This window comes from Acanthochromis polyacanthus, chromosome 11 (assembly GCF_021347895.1).
Source record: "Acanthochromis polyacanthus isolate Apoly-LR-REF ecotype Palm Island chromosome 11, KAUST_Apoly_ChrSc, whole genome shotgun sequence".
Taxonomy (NCBI): Eukaryota; Metazoa; Chordata; class Actinopteri; family Pomacentridae; genus Acanthochromis; species Acanthochromis polyacanthus.
The window spans coordinates 26,297,175-26,316,341 of record NC_067123.1 but is presented as its reverse complement, the minus strand read 5'-3'; the positions used below and the strand labels follow the sequence as shown (position 1 = coordinate 26,316,341).

At 40.8% G+C, this 19,167-nt stretch overlaps 1 protein-coding gene across 16 annotated transcripts in view; it reads left to right on the top strand.

Moving 5' to 3' along the window:
* Nucleotides 1–19,167, top strand: part of adgrb2 (adhesion G protein-coupled receptor B2) — a 238,144-nt gene that overhangs the window by 158,975 nt on the left and 60,002 nt on the right. For all 16 annotated transcript variants that reach the window (XM_051955144.1, XM_022194367.2, XM_051955143.1 and 13 more), the window contains one exon: nt 1,194–1,237. In XM_051955144.1, coding sequence (XP_051811104.1) covers nt 1,194–1,237 — 44 coding nt within the window. The remainder of the gene's footprint in view (nt 1–1,193; nt 1,238–19,167) is intronic.

Sequence of the window (19,167 nt, the reverse complement as noted above, 5' to 3'; positions counted from 1 at the left end):
GGGAGCTCAAAGGCAAAGTGCGTAATGCAGGACTCAGGAAGGACCAACAGACTAGTACAGAGAGGGATCCATTTTCCTCTGCATCAGCCCAGTGGAAGAAGTGGCATTTCAGTTGTGGGTGATTAACTGCAGGCCTGACCACTCTTCTCTGAAGAGCCCAGAAAGTGTAGTGGATAGTTGATTCTCTCCAGCTGGGATCAGAGTTGCTCAGTTTGTCTGCCCTTTGTGTCTCTTCATTCTTTTCATTGAGGACTAAATGCAAAAGAAACTGAAAATGTGATCCAGACCAGACAGCCGTAAAGTTCACCTAAACCACAATCCAATCCTTATCAAATGAGGCGTACAGGTTGAAAGGGCACCGGAGATCCATTTAAAAATAATCAATGCAGATATCACTGAAGATCACCGCTGGAACAAGTTGTGATGAGTCAGTTAAAGATATTGATCCTCTGATTCATTCACTGATTGAGTCGTGGCAATTCTTGCTTTGCCATCACGCGCCGCTGAGCTCTGATTACCACATGATTCACCTGCCATTTGACCCCAACGATTGGCTTTTAGCTCCAGCGAGTCGATGGATTAACAATGAGGAGACAGCAAATCGTATACATTTAGTCCCTTTTGAGAAATTATCTAGCTTTTTTTCCCCAGATTTAACATGCTTTGCACTTACTTTGGTGACACTGAAAGGGCCACTTCTTCAGTTCCCTAGCTTGTTTTTTACTGCTTCATAGTTGTTTACATTTACTTCACTACTTCCCCCTCTGCTTGTACTTAAGGAAAGGATTTGAATGCTTTTTCAGCTGCAGGATGTTTATGACCCCAACTTGCTGCATATTATTGTCCATGAAATGGCTTTTCTTTTGTTGTTTCTAACGCTCTCGATTCATGGCTCCGTACACCTTCCTTTTTTCTGCAGCGGCATCAGCTATTTGCTGCTCCGTCCTCTGACAATGACTCGTTCTCCATCTCTCCCTCCTGCCGTCTGTCTCAATCCTTCTCTTTCATTGTCTGTTTACCTCTCTCCATTGGCCATGCAGCATCACTCTTTCTCCTCTGGCAACGAGCTATTCTGTCTTCTCCCTGCCTCTCTCTCTCACTCATCCTCTCGACTGGCAATAACAGCTTATCTTTTCTCCCCCCTCTCCTCCTCCCCTGTTTCTCCCCCCTCCTCTCCCCTCTGTATCTTGCAGGGTACATCGGATCCTCAGTGCGTTGTCTGGGACTACGGCAACCCGTAAGTTACACTCAGATACTCATGCGTTCAGGTGCTGGTGTGTACAGTGCAGAGATACATGTGTCTGTCGGAGTGCGCACTGATGTGTATCTGGTGTGCTCCCTCGCCCAGTCGGATTCATTTTATTAATGAACTGAGAACAGTCTAATGAAGTTTTCGGTGTTGGTGGTAATTAAATTACTCCCTGAGAACAAACACCGTTCTCTCTGTGCTGCTAAGAGTTCAAAAGTAACATCGCTAAGAACTCCTCCGTGGAGCCGCTTGCCTTTGTTGCTGTCCCTCTTCTTCAGTCTCTACCTTTTCTCACACCACGTTGGAGGTTTAATTTGCTCGTCTTTATTCCACTGTGAGAATTTAGTTTAATGTGGACAATGCAGTCGCAGGCCATCACTGTCCTGAAGTGTTAGTCTCTACTTAATGGGCTTTTTCTCATTTGTAAAAGTAGGCCACTGACTTTTTCCCCTGAATAGTGGACCAGCTCGTGGGCTACATAATGTAAACCAGCACAATTGATCATGCTGGTGTTGCCATTAACCCACATAGTGATTGACTTTTGGTCAGTAATGGAGTTAAACTTGTTCATGGCCATTAAACCCGGCTTTGGTTCCAGGTCATTGTCTGATTGCACTGTAATTATTGCAAACCACTGTCTTTGAATGGCCTATATTCAGACTCAGTCCTGTCACTCAAACATGTGTAGAAGCTGCCTGGAGGACATTTACAAGGAATTTTTTTTTTTTTCTAATTGAGCAAGTGTGACGGAGTTCTACTATCTAGAAAGCAGAGGGAGGAAGTATTGGGGGGCTGAGGTCAGTGCGGTTAATTGACCAAAAAAATATGGGACATGCTGTTAGGTTTAGGCCATTAATTATTTATCTGAGTAATTTTATTAGGAAAAACAATGAAGCTGAACAATGGATGAAACACGAGATCTCTTTTACAATTTTGCGCTGGCGATGAACATTTTCTCTTCTTTTCAACCGATCATTCTTTACTCAAGGTCTTCTCACTTGCTTGTACTACAGTTTGTAACCTTCTCACATCGTCTTTGTCAACAGACGGAATTCAAACTTGCCGTTATTCTGTGCACTTTCAGGACCTCACCTCGCTGGTATAGAGCTTATACTTGACGGTTCACCTACGAGCAGTTCCATGATCGTGGAGAGAACGTAATCTGATTACAAAGACTCTGAGATACCTTGAGTGGGGACTGGTTTGTCGATTGCTTCATTGTTGTGTCAATTTAGAATGCAACTGTGGCAACATTGCATATCCTTCAAAATGCATTTGCTAACACAGATAAGTTGTCTATGAATGCCATTTTTATCAGAAATATTTGATACATGATGCGTCAACAGAGCCAGTGACTCACTGTCTCATGTGACAACAAGATGGAGAAATTCTGGTCAGCTCGACTCCCCCCTCGAGATTACATTAGTCTATCCAGTTCTAGGGCAGTGCTCTCCAGTGAATAGCACACACAATGGGAGGGCAGGTTCACAGGGAGAGGATAAGGCATTGTAACTTATCAAACCACCCCTCCATCAAGGTGGGAGAGAACAATGCTTGGCAAAGTCAATTAAGTACCCGGCAGATTACAGCTGCAATCAAATTAAATTTGCAGACACGACGAGGGCAAGGAGCCAAACAGAATGCAAAGTGGCAATGTGACAGTGATGACTATCAACCAAACATACCCAAACTGGAAGGAATGTGGAAAACATCCAAATGTGTTTGCCAGGGATCAGGTAACATGTTTGCAGACATACATAGAGGAGGACACAAACACACTTCCCTGCACTAAAATGCTAATACACCGGCGTGCAAGAGATGCAGCCAATAATCAAATTTACTATGCTGTATGGATTGTTTTTATATCCTGTAGCAAGCAACACAAAACTACAAAAAATAATGTTCCAATTACAATCACTGAAGCTAGCTGGGACCATCAGCAAAATATTAATGCTCATGTCAGCCGTTCCTGCTCTCCTGAATTGACTGCGAGAATCTGCTCTTGAGATCCATGGGTTGTTTACATTCTGAGCTAATGCACAGATTTCAGCGTATCAGTGTAAACAGCCTCGAGTCATCACAACATCCTGCAGAGATGCTTTTAGTTAAAGGGTGTGAGGCTGTGAAACATAAGAAGTCGAGGTTTCACGGCAAAATCTCGCGATCATTTGCGAAATGCAAACCCGTGCATGCAACCACCTGTAAATCTTGCATGCAGAGATGAGGACAGGGACCGAAATAGTGCGTATATCCTGCCTGTATATCCTGGCTGTACCGTGTCAGTACCTCAGTCCTCTACCATTTGTTTGTTTGTGCCAGGCAGCAGATCTTGACTGGAGCTGGGCATGAGCATGGCATTGATATGGACAGAGAACATGTTGTACAAAGCAGCCGTTTGTTTGCTGGAGGATATCACCTCTCTCAACCTGGCTGTCTCTCTAACTGAGCCACAGGCTTTGAGGGGTTGAGCACAAGGCAGACAAGAGGTGGAGAAAGTATAGATAGCAGTGTGGAGGGAGGGCAGACACGGCAAGCAGTTGAGCCAGACAGCGGCAGAAAGGAAGTTCAGCTTTGAGGTGGAAAAGAAGAAACTTTGCCGCGCCGTGATCTGTATATGCAGCCTACATTTAGTGCATGCCAATGCATTTACATTTGAAACAGATTAGTTTCTCTGTGTGTAATTGTCGTAATGCTCACATGTGCAATGTACACTTTACTTGGAGATTACAGCTCACATCGAGGCTCGTGTCTGCAAAGCCTATTGTCATCCCCATCATAGCCGCGTGTGATTTGAAGCAGCGGTGCTCTATTTGGAAGTCTGCGAGCGATTTCAGCAGTAGCTCTCTCTCAGCTGGCTAAGTTGGCCGACAGTTTGTGGCACTCACAGTTCATCTCAGTATTTATGTGTGAGTGTTTATTTATTTATTTTGCCCCTAACAGGCCCATATGTCGGTGCCATCTGCCCACCCAAATCGTTGAGCTTGCCATCCCTCCCTGTCTTCCCCCATGTGCCTGTCTCTCCCCACCCTGCTCAACCAACTCTCAACCTGTTTTCATTTGCATCGCCGGCTCGAATAGATGCCGTTATGTTTAGCTCCCATAAAAGTTTTACGGGGTTCAAACCTGCGAGCTCAGGTTAGCCAACGAAAAGGGAGACTGTCAGGAGTAAAGATACACATTTTCTGATCGTGTACAGAGGTATACAGGGTACTGGAATGAAAGAAGAAGTTGACAAGACTGTCTTCGTGTTGTCATCTTTGTCTATCTTGAATCCTCACTTGATACTCTCTCCAACGCCCTCTCTTTCTTTCCTTTCCTGCTGTCTCTTACTGTCTCTCTATTCCACTGGAAATGATGATGGGTGTTCTACTTGTCTTTGCTCTGGTTCCTGACCTTGCCTCTGGCGTCTCTGTGCTTTGACCCTCGCTCTGCCTCAGTGTGGGATATCTAACCGAACCCCCACTGACGCACACTCACTCTGCTGTGAAGCACGTATCGCGTGTCTGGTGCATTATGGATTACTGTTGCTCCTTCAGATTGTTGAAAGATTTGCTGGCATCTATAAAATATACATCGCACTGCTCAAACATTTATTTATGCCTCACTCATACATTTCCATTCCATTTCTAATAAGCACAGAAGCAACTCGCTGTCACACAAATGACAAAGCTGAAACACCGATGCAACACAGGCTCAGTCGACTGAGCAATCTCATTTAAAAGCGTGCTTAAAAATATATCCCAGTAGGAAGAGATGAATGTAATATACACTTTAGATGGATGGATGACAGTAAGCTCATGAAGGGGCTGAGGGTCATTTAATCCTATTTCTAATCCCCACTGGTCTTCAGTTTGATCGGGGATCAGTGGTTAAAGAGCCGGGAACCCCACCCTACTCCCCCCCACCATCGCCGCCCATCACTGCCACAGAGTAATAAAGACCTGGTGTGCAGCGCAAGTGGCTTTAACATCCTCAATCTGACACGGTAGATTGAGGCTTGCTTTGGGCTCAGACTCATCGGGAGCCACTATCAGCTTTGGCACCGGCCTCAACCTTAAATGAAGTAAAAAAGTCAAAGGCATATTCTTCACGCTGCCAAAAAACTAGCTGGGCACAAATCTGGCCAAAATGTAATCGCATTTACTTTACAAAAAAGGCATGGCGGTAAGTTGTGACCTTAGCCAAGCGTGTGACAATTTTAATTCCTATATTGGCAGATTCATGGCCTGCCAAATGCCATCTATATCTCCCCTGCGAAATAAACAAACAAGTAAACCGAAGTAAATGAGTGAAGGAACTGATTAATAAATTCAGTGTATTTTCTGTCCCTTTTGGATATGTTTGACTTTCAAAGTCACTTCCTTTACGTTAAAAAACGACTGCGTCTACTTAGCATTGCACATCCATAATGCTGTCAGACTCACAATACACAACTTGAGAATAGTGTATCACACAAAACCTCGTGTCTGCATTACCTTTTGGGTAATTTTAGGCTGTCATAAATAAGCAAGAAACAGCAAATATCCACAGCTTCTAGGATGACAGGGTAATCATTTGATGAACTGTGAGCCCATCGAACAAAGATTAAACTTTCGTCTTCCATATTGCTGTATTTCCAGGACACAGTGTGTGAAACACTGACACTTTTAGGGATAATGTTGTTACAGACCAATTTCTTCATTAATTTTCTGAAGCCTTTGCCTCCACAAATGGGTCTCATATCCATAATGATGAACTCTACCACAGCATCTTGTTTCGCTCTTACTTTTCTTTCATTGGGTTTTGGGACAGTAGGGAATGTTATGTAGCTTTGAGTGTAGTTGTTGACTGGGCAAAATTAGATTGGGCTACCCAGTTTTGTTTTGTTTTTTTGTACTTGTGCAATGTTCTGCTGGGAAAGTTTGGATCGTGGTGTTCTTGTGGAGGTTACTTTGTCACATACCTGAACATTGCTGCAGACCAACAACAGGGGCACTCCCCAATGGAACAAGCCCGATCCAGAGAGGCCCCATCGTACTGGGTTCCATTGTCATAGTCCTAGTGTAGCACAAGACCGCCTCAGAGGGTCCTTCTCCTTAAGGGGTCAGAACCCTTTTGAGGACATGAGGGGGATCCACGCAATATTAGGCAGGTGGTTTTAATGTTGATCGGTTGATAACTCGCACTCAACTGACAGTGCAGTTAAAAACATTTAAATATATTACAAGACTGTGATGACTAAATACACTTCTGCATACAGCTTACATTTAGGAAACACAACACTAACAAAAAATAAAATCAAATGAATACTTAAATCCCAAAGTTCAAACACAAATAGCCCCACAACAAACCAATGTCCAACAAATCCAGATATCCAGGTCACGTTCTAATGTGCAGTAATATTCTCCAAAACCTGTAAAGCTGCTTAGAATAACTGCAGTTCTCTTTAAACAGGTATTGCAACTAATGTACAGGTGTCTTAATTGTTATATTTTTGTGCTTTACATAACCAGCATCAATCTTAGGTTTTCATATGTAGCATCAGCTCATGTACACACGTAAACTAGCATTTATTCTACAGTGTGCATTGAATGTGACACATTGAAGCAGTGGCTAACATGGTCAACTTAAAGTAATAGGATCCTATAGACTAACCATACATGAATGTTTTTGTCTGGATGTGTATTACTCCTGTCCATAGTGTGTGTAAACCAGCTCCAGTGTATTGCTTTCTAGGAGACACCATCCTTCACTGTGACCCCAAACAGGACAAGTAGGTAAGGAGAATCAGTTAGGGAGATAGCAATAATAGAATGCCATTGGTTCTATAGAGACTGCTTTCGTTGAGGATGCGGTAGATTAGGTATATGAGAAACATAAGGAGGCTCAAAATGGCCCTCCATATGTTTACGTCAATACAAGGTAATAGCCCCCCCATTTACAACATGGTCGAGATAATATGGGACAGTGCTTTACACAAAGCGTCTTCTTTATTCTACTTAGTTTCAATGCTTGATCCATGGATGTTTTGTCAGAGATTGCTTTGAGATTGAAAAGTATTTTTTGAGCATGTCATTTGTTTTCAAAATGCTAAAAAGAATATATATATATATATATATATATATATATATATATATATATATATATTTTAGCCTTCAATCAGATATTTACCATTTGACAAATTTTCATACGTTCATATTTCTTTCCCACACCACGGAAGCAGAAACACACACACTAACACACTTTACAGTGCAGCCACCAGGAGGTGGGGGCGGATGGCTGATACGGCTTGCTCCACTTTTCCATCTGACAGAGCAGAAGGGATCAAGACTGTGTCAAACAGCGAGTCAGTACGGCAAGAGGGAGTCGGCCAGTAGGGCTTATGTGGGCTCTGTCTCCGTTGGGCGTTACAGACATGGACAGGCTCTCAGCTCATTTCCCTGGCTATCACAACAGTCCTTGGAGAGCGTGTTAAGGTGGTAGATTCAGTTCTCATTGCATAAAGCTCGTTGGCTTGTTGAGGACAGTCAGCTTTAGGTTGCTTTTGATGCCTTTAAGTAGCCTTTATATGCTTAGATCAAGTCTTAAGTAGCTGTATGTACCAACCTTTAGCAATGGTTCCTTTCTTGGACTGGGCTTTACGGAAACATGTAGGTGGCTGGAGGAAAGTTCTGCTTTTGAATGTGGATGAAGAAGTTATTTAAATCAGGTTTGTAGGGGGTTTTACTGATTTCTTTTACTGCATGCATGATTGCTATTGATTGCATCACCATGTGACCAGTGTGGCTGGGATGGGGTATCTGACTGTACAGACAGGGGTAACCTTTAGAACTGATGCTGCTTTCCATGGGCAGAGTCTTAGATGAAGATGATGTTAGGTATTTGTAGTGATTAGTGTTTGAAGTTTAGATTAGAGGGAGTGGAAAAGTAGACGGTTGGAATACATTGCCTCTTCACCGCCGGACCTGTAGAGCTCGAGAATCACTAGGTAAGTAGAATGTGCATTTTTTAAAATTTATTCTAGGTCATTTAGTGGCTGTTGTGTTAGGCTCTCTTGACAATTATGCACTGCAAATACACTCGTACAAGATCTTATATGTAGCCTTCTGTCAAGTGCAGTATTTGCCTTATGTTTATCTTGTTGACTCACACATTATCCTCTTTACTCGTGTGCCGCTGGAAGTAGGCTGAGAGGGCACTGTGTTAGTGCTTTATGAGATAGAGACTTGCCCCTTTGGCCTTGTTTTTGAGCCCCTGGCAAGATGCTCAGTACATGTCCAGATTTTAGAGAAATCTTCTGCATTTTCAATGAGATGCATCGCTTAAAAGGCTGAAAAACACCTAAAAAGGCAAGCTTTAAGGCTTTTTTTTTTTTCCATAGCCAGGATTAACAATCCATGTTCTAGAGGAGACAGTTCCTTCATAGTTGTGTGTCCATGTTAACACAGGCAGTAGAACGGCACGCCATTTATGGCGGTATAGCCAAAACCGGTGTCTCTGCTTTTCCTGTTCTCTCACTAGCTTGCACACCAGGAAGAAAGATAATCCCGGGAAAGAAGCTTATAAATTAGCCCAGGGCCATGCCAGAGAGGAGCAGATAGGGACAGGCGAGGTCATTGACAAAGCATACTCGCACGAGAATCGGGAAAGAAGCAGGAAGGAAGTTTTTGTGTGACAGCCTCACATGACACGATGTACAAGAAAGACAAGTAGGATTAGGCAAGGACACTGTCACTGATAAAAAAAAAAAAGACCCATTTAAATTTTCATTTAAAAGTAAGTGAACCAGAAATTAGTCTATTCTAAGCTGTCTTTGTGCGATCCTATAGAAATCTTTTCTAATATTCATATCACTGGCCTTGTGATAGCTACCTCATTTTTCCCGTATTGATTGATGCATGCATGCATCAGGAAAGATGTTTAATTCATTTTTTCCTCTGATACATTCCATAACACACAGGACTTGTATCAATAAATATTTCATGTTCGAGTTGCCGCAGTGGAGATGACATTTAGAAACGTAAGCTGTACAGTCTTGCACATAAACATCACAACAAGCTTCAGATAATCTCATAGCATGTTCTTCTGCTTATAAGACCCATCGTTACATCAGCCAGTGGACAAGAGGAAAGCTTAGTTCCTACAGAGTTTAGAATATCTGGGTCAAATACATTTATGCATGCTGCAGCACATGCACAGGAATGCAAGCACGGCCCTATACTGTGGCAAACACTCCGGCATAAATGTGTGCTGGTCAGTCCTGCGTAATGGGCATTATGAAGGGTCGAGTAAGTACGGATGATTTGTGTCATGAGAAGATTTGCTTCATTGCTTTCCAGCTGAATTGAGAGTTAAACGGCCAGTATGCACTGCATCTGGTGAACGTGCACTTTTTGCCCATGGTAGTCGTAGATGTCGCATCTACCAGAATAGATTCCATCAGCCGTGTAACGTCAACTCTTATAGACAGTTTTTTGGGTTTTTTTTTTCGTTCAGTGGCTTCGATTCTGATTGAAAATAAACCCTTCATGTCATAAAGAGGCTACTGCTATGTGTGGTGTCAAGGTAGATAACCTACAGCTCAGTTTTCACTTTTGATTTGATTCTTTAGCTAGGAGAAAAAAGATCACGTTTTGTTAGACATGTATAAATTTATAAAAAAGCTGCTTCTTTTTTTTTCCAAAAAATGCTGCTTCTTTTTTTTTTTTACGACGGACAAGACGTATACTACGCTGTGAACACACACGCCTAAATGCTGCACCGAACTCTTTCTTAAGCACTTGGTCCAGACAAATCATATAATCCACGTTGTATCATACACATATTGCTAAAGACAATCTAACATTCTTGAACTGAAGAAACTAGTCACAGACACTAAATAAACACAGGATTACTTTGAAAAAAATATCAGATTAAGCTATGAAAAAAATACAGATATTTTCTTTCTACATTTAACAATATGGGGCATTGGGAAATCCTGGGAGAAAAATAGGATAACATTTGGAAGTTCCGTGATAAAAAAAAAAACTTGATGTTTGCTGTGGTTGCAGCCAGCTGGGCCAGCAGGATGATCTAGCCCTTGTTTTCTCCTGCAGCGTACAGGCAGATAATCACAAAATTATTACAAATTTGCAGTTCTTGACATTTGAGCAGTTGGAGTTTACTAATCTGGCTCAGTCTGCTGTATACTGAGAACCTTAACTCAGGCACTTTGCAGAAGACAATTCAGACAGATCCATTCCCATCAGTTTAATTATAGGCAGAGATGTGCTGATTTGTATGATGGCTTTTTTTCTTGCTATATAAAACTGATTATTGCTTCTTCTTTTTTTTGGTTCACATATGACATGGAAATGAAGCAAAAAACCAGGACCTTGAACATGAAGCAGCAAAATGGAATTGAGCCATCATTAATTCATTAACTCCAACCTTGAAAAAATATCTCTTGGAAAAAATGTCAGTGTATATGTGGACTCCACCTTTTGCCATTAAATGAAAAAAAAAAATTGGGATGTTGTGCTGCCCTAACAAGTGTAATCTGTGAGTCAAAGGGAATCTAGAAGGCCTTAATATGTTACATTTTCCTAGAAGGTCCACATTCACTGTAAATTCTGTAATTCTGTAAGATACATCCTTCCTGTTACTGTATCTTAAGCCACTGTGGACCTATATGGCACTTTTTAGGTTGTTGTAGAACTTTTGCATTAATACCTTAACTTGGAATTTTGTTATCATTCCTGTGAACCTCAAAACCCACAAATGGGTTTAAACTGCATTATTTTTACGGTAAGTTTTTTTGGGGGTCTTTGTGGCCTTTATTATAGAGAACAGTGGGGAGACGAGTGGGGGTAAGACATGCAGCAAATGGGCGTGGGTCAAACTGGAACCCATGTGCTGTGTCATGGACTATAGCCCCTGTAAAGACTTTCCAACAGTCCTTTAAAGAATTGTGTATGAATGATGAATAACCAAATCTGAGCATAAAGCTGTGATATTTAGTCATGCCATATAAATGAAAACATCTGTGTGAGTGTGTCATTGGTAACGTAAAATAGTACAATTGTACATTATAGCAGGATGTTTAAGTGTTTGTTCCTTTTATGCTTTTTATATTTTCAAATGACATGAATTAGGCACAGACATAATCAGCACACTTCATAGAAACTGAGAAAAAACATACATGTTATCGCAGTTGAGTGTCATTGATGCTGATGTACAAAGAGTTTTAACACGCTGGTGTGTTTGAATCAGTGTCCTCTTGAGATCATTTACCTCCATAATCCTTCAAATCCTTTCATACTACAACAGTTGCTCTCCTTCCCTTCTCGTCCTTCTGTCTGTGACTCATTAGCTCTCTGTTTCCGGCGTGTATCACCAACTCTCGCTCTGTTTCAGACAATGGCTATACTCGCTCCTCTCTTCACAAAAGCATAAAAACACTGGGTTACACAGCGTCTGGGGTAATTTGCTCATTGACTTCACAATATAATGCGCTGAATATTAAGTCGACTATCTTGTGGAGACGTTACAGCAATTTGACGTGAAAGTATTCTTTTTTGTAATGAGGACAAAACTTTCTGTGATTTACATGCTACTGATTTCCATCTGTGCATGAAATTCCTTTTGTCATCCCCCAGTGCTTCTTCATCTCTGCTTTCTGGTGCTGTTTGCCCTTTTCTTTTCACATTTTTTTTTTTCCCTCTGAGTAATGTATTTGCGTCCCTACCCTTCTGACCACTGATGACACAAAGGCGAATATTTTGCAGATATTTGATGGCACATTTTGCCAGGAGGGAGCAAAGCGAAGCAGAGTAGTGGGCAATTTGGAATGCAGTTTATTAGTATCAAGTAGAAATGGACTAAACTGTATGTTGTGGCTACAGTCATCTCATAAATCATTTTTGGCAGCATTTGCCAGCAGCTGAAACAAGCTGATGATGGTAATCCTCATTAAATCAATGACAGCCATGTAGAACAACGTTTTCTCATAAATAACTGGTTAAATGCTTAACAGCGGATTTTATTGAATGTACTAAATGTTACCTACTGCTTCAAATGAAGGAGTAATTGTAAGCGAATTCCACCCCATTGACTTGAAAGTACTGTCTTTTGGCATATTTGGACAAACACATTTGATTCTCGTCGAAACAGTGCCTACAAATAAATGTGGTATCCTTGAACTACTTCATAAAAAATTAGACTTTTCAATCATTTATTCAACAAAAATATGATAGAAATAATATTCTCTTCAGTATACCCCTGGCCTCAGAGGTCGGCATTATACCCTTTAGCAGAAATAATTTCTTGTAGGCGTTTTGCAAAGCTGTCCAGCAATCTCTGCTATTAGCTCGGTGAAATTTTTTGATCATTCTTCCTTGTTAAAGTCCTTCAGTTGCAAGATGTTTGGGGACGGAGGGGGATTTGAAAGGGGATTCAAATCTAGGTCTTTCCTAGGCCGTTCTATAACCAGCCTTTTCTTCCCTTTGAGCCATTCCATGGTGGATTTGCTAGTCTGCTTAGGATCATTATCCTGTTGAAAGGTCATATTCCTGCTAAACTGTGGGACAGATGGCCTCGCATTATCTTCAAACAGTCCTTGATATGATGCAGATATCATAGTTGATAGATTGCAGGCTGTCCAATCCCCGTGGTGGTCGAGAAACCCGAAAGCATAATATTTTTACCACGATGCTCCACAGTTGGCATGAGGTTCTTCTCTTGAAAAGCTGTCGTTGGTGTGTGCCAAGCAAATATATCTGCAAAATATCTTTGAATCCTCCACTGAGAGTAGAGTATTCCAAAAGGATGGGTATTTGTTAGCACTATTCTAATGCTGTTTTTGAATAGCAACGGCTTTTTTTATTTATTGCTAGCCTGCCGTGCAGGTCAAAGTTGAGCCTTCTTTGTCTGATTGTAGACACAGCACTTTGATGCCAAAAGCTGCAGAGTTACCTGCAGATCTTATAAGAAAATATTGGGGTAATTGATGTCTACTTTTCACATCAAATGTTCTTAGACTGAATTTACTGGGGTGGCCAATCCTGGACAAATTGGCAGTGTTTTTTTCCTAGAGTGAAATTATTTATTTCACATAATTTTTGAGGTCTTTTTAAATCCCCTGCCAGACTCGGAGGGATCAACAACCTTTCTGAAGGCCGTAGAGAGCTTTTTTTTTTTTTTTTTTAGAATTGGGCATGATAACACCACAGGCTTCACTAATGAAGAGAACACCAGACCCTGGATGTCAGATATTTGACTAAGACATGTGAAAATATATTTAAAAAAAAAAAAAATTTCCATTGGATGCGCTTATTTTTTCACATGGCTGCGAAGAGGTGCTTCGAATGAGAGACAGTGGCAACACATCACGAGGCAGGTGGAAGGAGGCTTTATCAGAGACTTTACTTTTATGCAGCTGAAATCCCTACATCAAGTCCTTCACTTTTTTTGAGAATTCAAAGCATGTTTAACCTTTTTTGTGCTTCTTAACAGGGGGAAATTGGTTTTCATAGCATTGCCCTTTCAGTCAAGAGTTGGTGCCAATTTATTCACAGAAGACATAAAAGGTCAATTTACGCTGTTGTTCAGGAAGTATTTTTCCTTTTTTTTCCTTTTTTTTCTAACAGCTGCAACATTGTTCTATTAGCAATTACGGAGCAAATTGGGAAAACGTTTTAATATGCTCTGGCTGTCACTGTACTTTATATGTTTTAATGTAGTGTAGTGAAGTGACACCGTGGGTTTATCTCAAGCATGAAACCATATTTTTAGCCATGCGACAGTGTGTCTACACATACGGTAACGCCAGTTTGCTGGACTGACACTTCTCACATCCCAACAATTATTGAATGAAAGTTGTACAGTCATGGTTTCCAGAGGATGAATCTTATTGGCTTTTGTGAGCTCTGATATTTTGTCCTGTGCTACCAGCAGGTCAACATTTTTACTCATCCAAGGCATTTATTTCGACATCTACAAGATCGATTCTCATAAAATGTGTTTACGGTTGCCCGAGTGATGTATCCCCACGCTTTGGCACACATTTGCATTTTTGATTGAAATGTCTCAACTACAAGTAATGGCATAATTGGCAACACATCTGAATGACTGTTACCATCATGAGGTCAAAATTTGAATTTGGATTGGACAAATTCTGGCTTCAGACCAAATCAGCCTCGATTGCACTTTGTTTTTATGGCCGTAATTGACAAATTTCAACCTTCTGACAAGCCAAAGATGATGGACAAGGTAAAGGTTACAGATGCAGAAAAATCAGCATGTCGGCGTGCTGATGATAGCATTTATCTCAAAGCAGCAGAGTGCCTCTGTACCACCTCACAGAGCCACTTGCCTGGCTGCAGTCTCTCTGTCTCATTGAGTATATATGTCAAGTTCTGGCTCAGGTTGATCAAAGTAAACTCTATAATCTCCATGTGCACTGAGGGATAGCTACCTGTCAAAATGAGGCCAACTCTAACATCCATTATGTCAAACTTTATTCTTTGTCAAAGTCAAAACCAAACAACAGATGCATCAATTATCGCAATGCTCGCAAACTGAACGGTGTAATGTATATTTACACATTTTTTTTATATAGTGCCAGGCTGATATCTTGGCAGTATACATTTGGGATTTGTGGCCTATAAACCAACTATACCGATACGTAGACGTGTTTGTACATCTGGTACCTGCTCGCCATGATAAGAAGAGTCAGCAGCAGCTCCTGGAAGATTCAAATGCTAAAACAAAAGTAAAACAAAAGCCGTGTCCTTTTAATCTTTCCTCACCAGCTAAGCCTCGCTGATAATCTAATACTTCTATGAGCCCTGCAGGTCCCACAGCAGCAGCAGCGTGTGTCTGTAGAATATAGTGGATCTGCAATAACAGAGGTCAGTCAACTTTTTTGTATGATATTAAACTAAATAAAAGTAAAAGCTGGATTTTTGCCGAAATACATCAAAACCAACAATCAAATCTAGCTAAAGTAGATGAGGGTCAGCGGCCTATTAAGGTTGACATTCAACAGAGGAAACAAAGAGGTCACAGATACTGTGTGTGTGTGTGTGTGTTGGTGTGTGTGTGTTGGTGTGTGTGTGTTATCTTTAGCGACCCCCTGTTGTGAGCTGTCAGACAGTTTCTCATTATGCCAACTTCCTGTTTTGGTGCCAGACTGTTGTAGAATGCTGAATTTGTGTGCATGGAGACAGGCTATTTGTGCCAGTAAATGAAAGGAACGCATGCTTTCCTTAGTATGTGCATATAATACACCACTGCAAGATATCCAGCATGAATAAATCAGTCCACACTTTCCTCTATCCGTTCATGAAGCACACGGTCATTAATGCACGTCTCATCCATGTGGCTACGTTTTACTTGTGTGAGCAAAGCCATTTGTAAATACTTTACTTGACAGCTCTTGGGAGTTCACATAGAGAGCTCGCATGTTTTTCAAATTGTCTATGCATATGATGTTGGATAAATAGCTGAAAGCTCCACGGATTGCACATGTGCATGTTTCCTTTAATTAGAAATGTAGATGTAAGACACGCAAAAAAAGCTTAAAAATACCTCTCACGCTTTGGTGGATTTCCTCATGAAAGGTAACAAGTGCACGTATCTTTTTTCTCACTCTCTCCTCGTCTTTTTCATACATCTTCTCGCTGTCTGACGTGCGCAGAAACACACAAAGCCCTGCACCATGTTGCTAACTGTCAAGCTGTCTCTGCTTCAGTGCTGTGACTCGTTTTCCGATCTTCAGTCTTTGAAGTGTCACCGTGCAGATGATGATCATCAGGGAATTGTGCTCACATCTCATTACTGACATTATGAATCGTCAGTCTCTCTCTGTGTGCTTATCTGGTTCGTGGATGTGCGTTTGTGTGTGCGTATACATTCCTTCATGCTCAGACACGGTTTTGAGAATTAATGTCGATGCATTGTTGGTATTTATAATCACAATGATCGTGTTTGAGATCTTGTCACAGCAGAAGTGTGTTTATTCGTGACTGATGTGATGTACTGTGTTGCAGTTAATTGTCATTGAAAAATGGTTTTTAATTGTCTCCTTGCTTCGTTTGATGATTTTGATGGATGTTTTGCTTTGTAAACTTTTAGTCCGTTCAGTTTGTTGGATTTATTATCAATTTTTAATGAACATACTCGGGCTATGTTGGTAAGTAGCATCAAAATAGGACTGATTTTGAGTTTGAGCTTCAAAATAAAAGCACAAAAACTGCAACAGCTAGGTTTAAATTGGCGTAAGTGAATTTTACTATTACGTGTACAAAGGAAATATTTGGTTAACATGAAAAGTGTGCCAGTGGTACCTGTAACTACAAGATGAGTGTTAGCTGAGGAAAAAAAGAAGGGCCGTGTGTAAATCTGCATCCTCAGTTTATAAATCATGCTCCTGGATCCGTAATCCATGTGCATGGATTTGTAATCTTTGGGCACAGATTTTCAGTCCATTCGAATCAGCTGTCTTGCCGGCATAATTACCCTCTGATAGGAAGTGTGCACCTCGCAGTGGGAGTGCGTATGCATTCGGTGAAGGTGGATCTTGACCAGCAGAAAATGTGCTACAGTGTGTTTAAAGAGAAACCGTGAATAAATGAAGTCCAATAATACCTCAAAGACAAAAATCGACACCTGTATCTACACAATGACAAATATAGAGTCCCCATTGTGTCAGCTGGGGAAAAAAAGAGCCATGTGTCAATCAGTGCTCTGTTTGTAAACTGTGGTTTTAGAATTAGTAATCCATGTGCACGGACATGCAATCTGTGCACATAGTTTGGCAGTCCATGCTCACAGATTTTGAAGCCATGCAAATGGTTTTGTAATCAGTCGTCCCTTCAGGATAATTACTCTCTGATAGGAAGTGTGCTCCTGGCTATGGGTGCACTCATACATTCAGTGAAGGTCAACCTAAACCAGCAGAAAAAAGATGCTATGACGTGTTTGGATCTATGAAGTCCCAAAATAATGCAAATTTGTCTCATCAACAACTTATGGCACCTTAAAATGTGTTTTCATTGTTACTGGTACTTGCTGCAATAGTTTGGTAGTTGTGTTATTGATTGGACTGTTCACAAAGGTATATTCTAGATAGTAAGCACCATAATGTTACTGTGCTGCAAAGATTAAACATTTAACATGACAGAAACATTAATTGGACTTGAGTAAATGGATCACACTTAAACTAACAGTCATAAGGAAATATGATGAAGCTGAAGACAACCGCAGCGCAATGTGATTCACCATTTTACTGCTGATCCTAATTGTTCTGTCCCTATGTTGGGGATAATTAGATATTTTAATTACTGCAATTCCAAATCCAAGAACACCATTTAAAAACCAATGTCATGTATGGCAGGTATGTTTTTTTTCGGTTGATACTAGAGGGGCCGCATAGAAACATAGATTTCTCCATATTTTCTTTTATTTACTATTCAAGATAAATTAAATAATGCATAAAAAAAGAATTTCATGGCATTTTTTTGTTAAGTGATTTATTTGTGTGATTTTTTTTTCACCAAAGGTCAGGTCAAAATGTTTTATGGCAAGAACCAAAGCAGCTTATTATTTTTCATAAAGTCAAACTGTCACCAAAGCATTCATTTGAGATTTAAATAGTGCTCAAATTTACAGTTTTCCCAGTCAAAGCTGATATTTTTTACCCTATTGAGTGATTTGAAGGTTGCAGATTCTAATACCGTGAAGTCCTTATACATATAATGCTTTATAAAATTTTCTCTCCATCAGCTGTGAGGGTGCTCACTGCTGTTAGCTTGGCAAGAGGTAATTAAGTTCTGCACTAGAGCATTAGCCGTGGGAAAACAGTGTACAATGTGCTGTCGGCAATACATTTGCAGTTCATATTTTCAGCTCCACAAACCCTATAGAAGAAAGAACAAAATGAACAAACACAATCTGCATTTTTAGGTTTCCACTTTTAAGCTTAGTCATTTTCAGTTTCCAACTTAAATGAGATTCATTATTGTTGCCGACTGTTTGATGCCACAATGAAGATGAAGACTACACTGATCAGAGTATCCGGATCTGTTTTCATTACCTTAAATTAAACATTTCCCCTGTTGTGGAGCATTTCTTGTACAGACACAGGTTACCTCCTCTAGGACTGCTTTCCCAAGCTAAACCTTTGCATACTGAAGTCAGCAGCGATCGCAGTAATGGAACAGCAGTGGCATTAGTTCTTCTGCAGTTTCCAATAAATTATTTCAATTTTTCTTACAGTGAGATTGAAGGCCCTACTTGAAACCAAACCTGGATCTTAAAAACATCTATAGGCGCTAATTATTAGGATTTTCCACTCAGCTCATTTGCTCTATGAGGATCATTAGGCAGACCTAATCAGGTTGGATTAGTGTTCTAACAACCCCGACAACTGTCATAAGATCTCATGTTGCTAAATCCTGTTCACTGTTTAACCACCTTCAAACCAGTGACAAGAACACAGAGAGCAATAAAGCAACACAAAAATTTACAAGAAACTTGAAATTTCAGGGTCAGCATGTCAATTAAACGTTTCTTGCGGCCTCTTTTGCCATCAGTCACGAATTTGACCTCCTTGACCCCATCTGAACATCGATGTAGCTCCTCTTATGTCTCCCATTATGCTCCCACAGGTCTCTAGTGACTAGAATAGAAGTGTATCTAGGGGTTAAATGTGAGGTTAATGAGCAGTGTGAACTGCCAAGGTAATTAGTTCAGTTCGACTCTTATTGATCGACCTCCACACTCAACCTTCTATTGGGAGCATTTAGAGTGAAGTGAAATGGAGGGGGTGCAGGGCAAATAAAAGTAAGAGCAGAGACATGTAGCAAAAATAAACTACACAAGTTTCCATTGTGTGAGATTCTGGGCACTTGCTTTCCCAGTAACTTGTTGAGTGTCGAAGCAATTCAGCATTTAGTCCT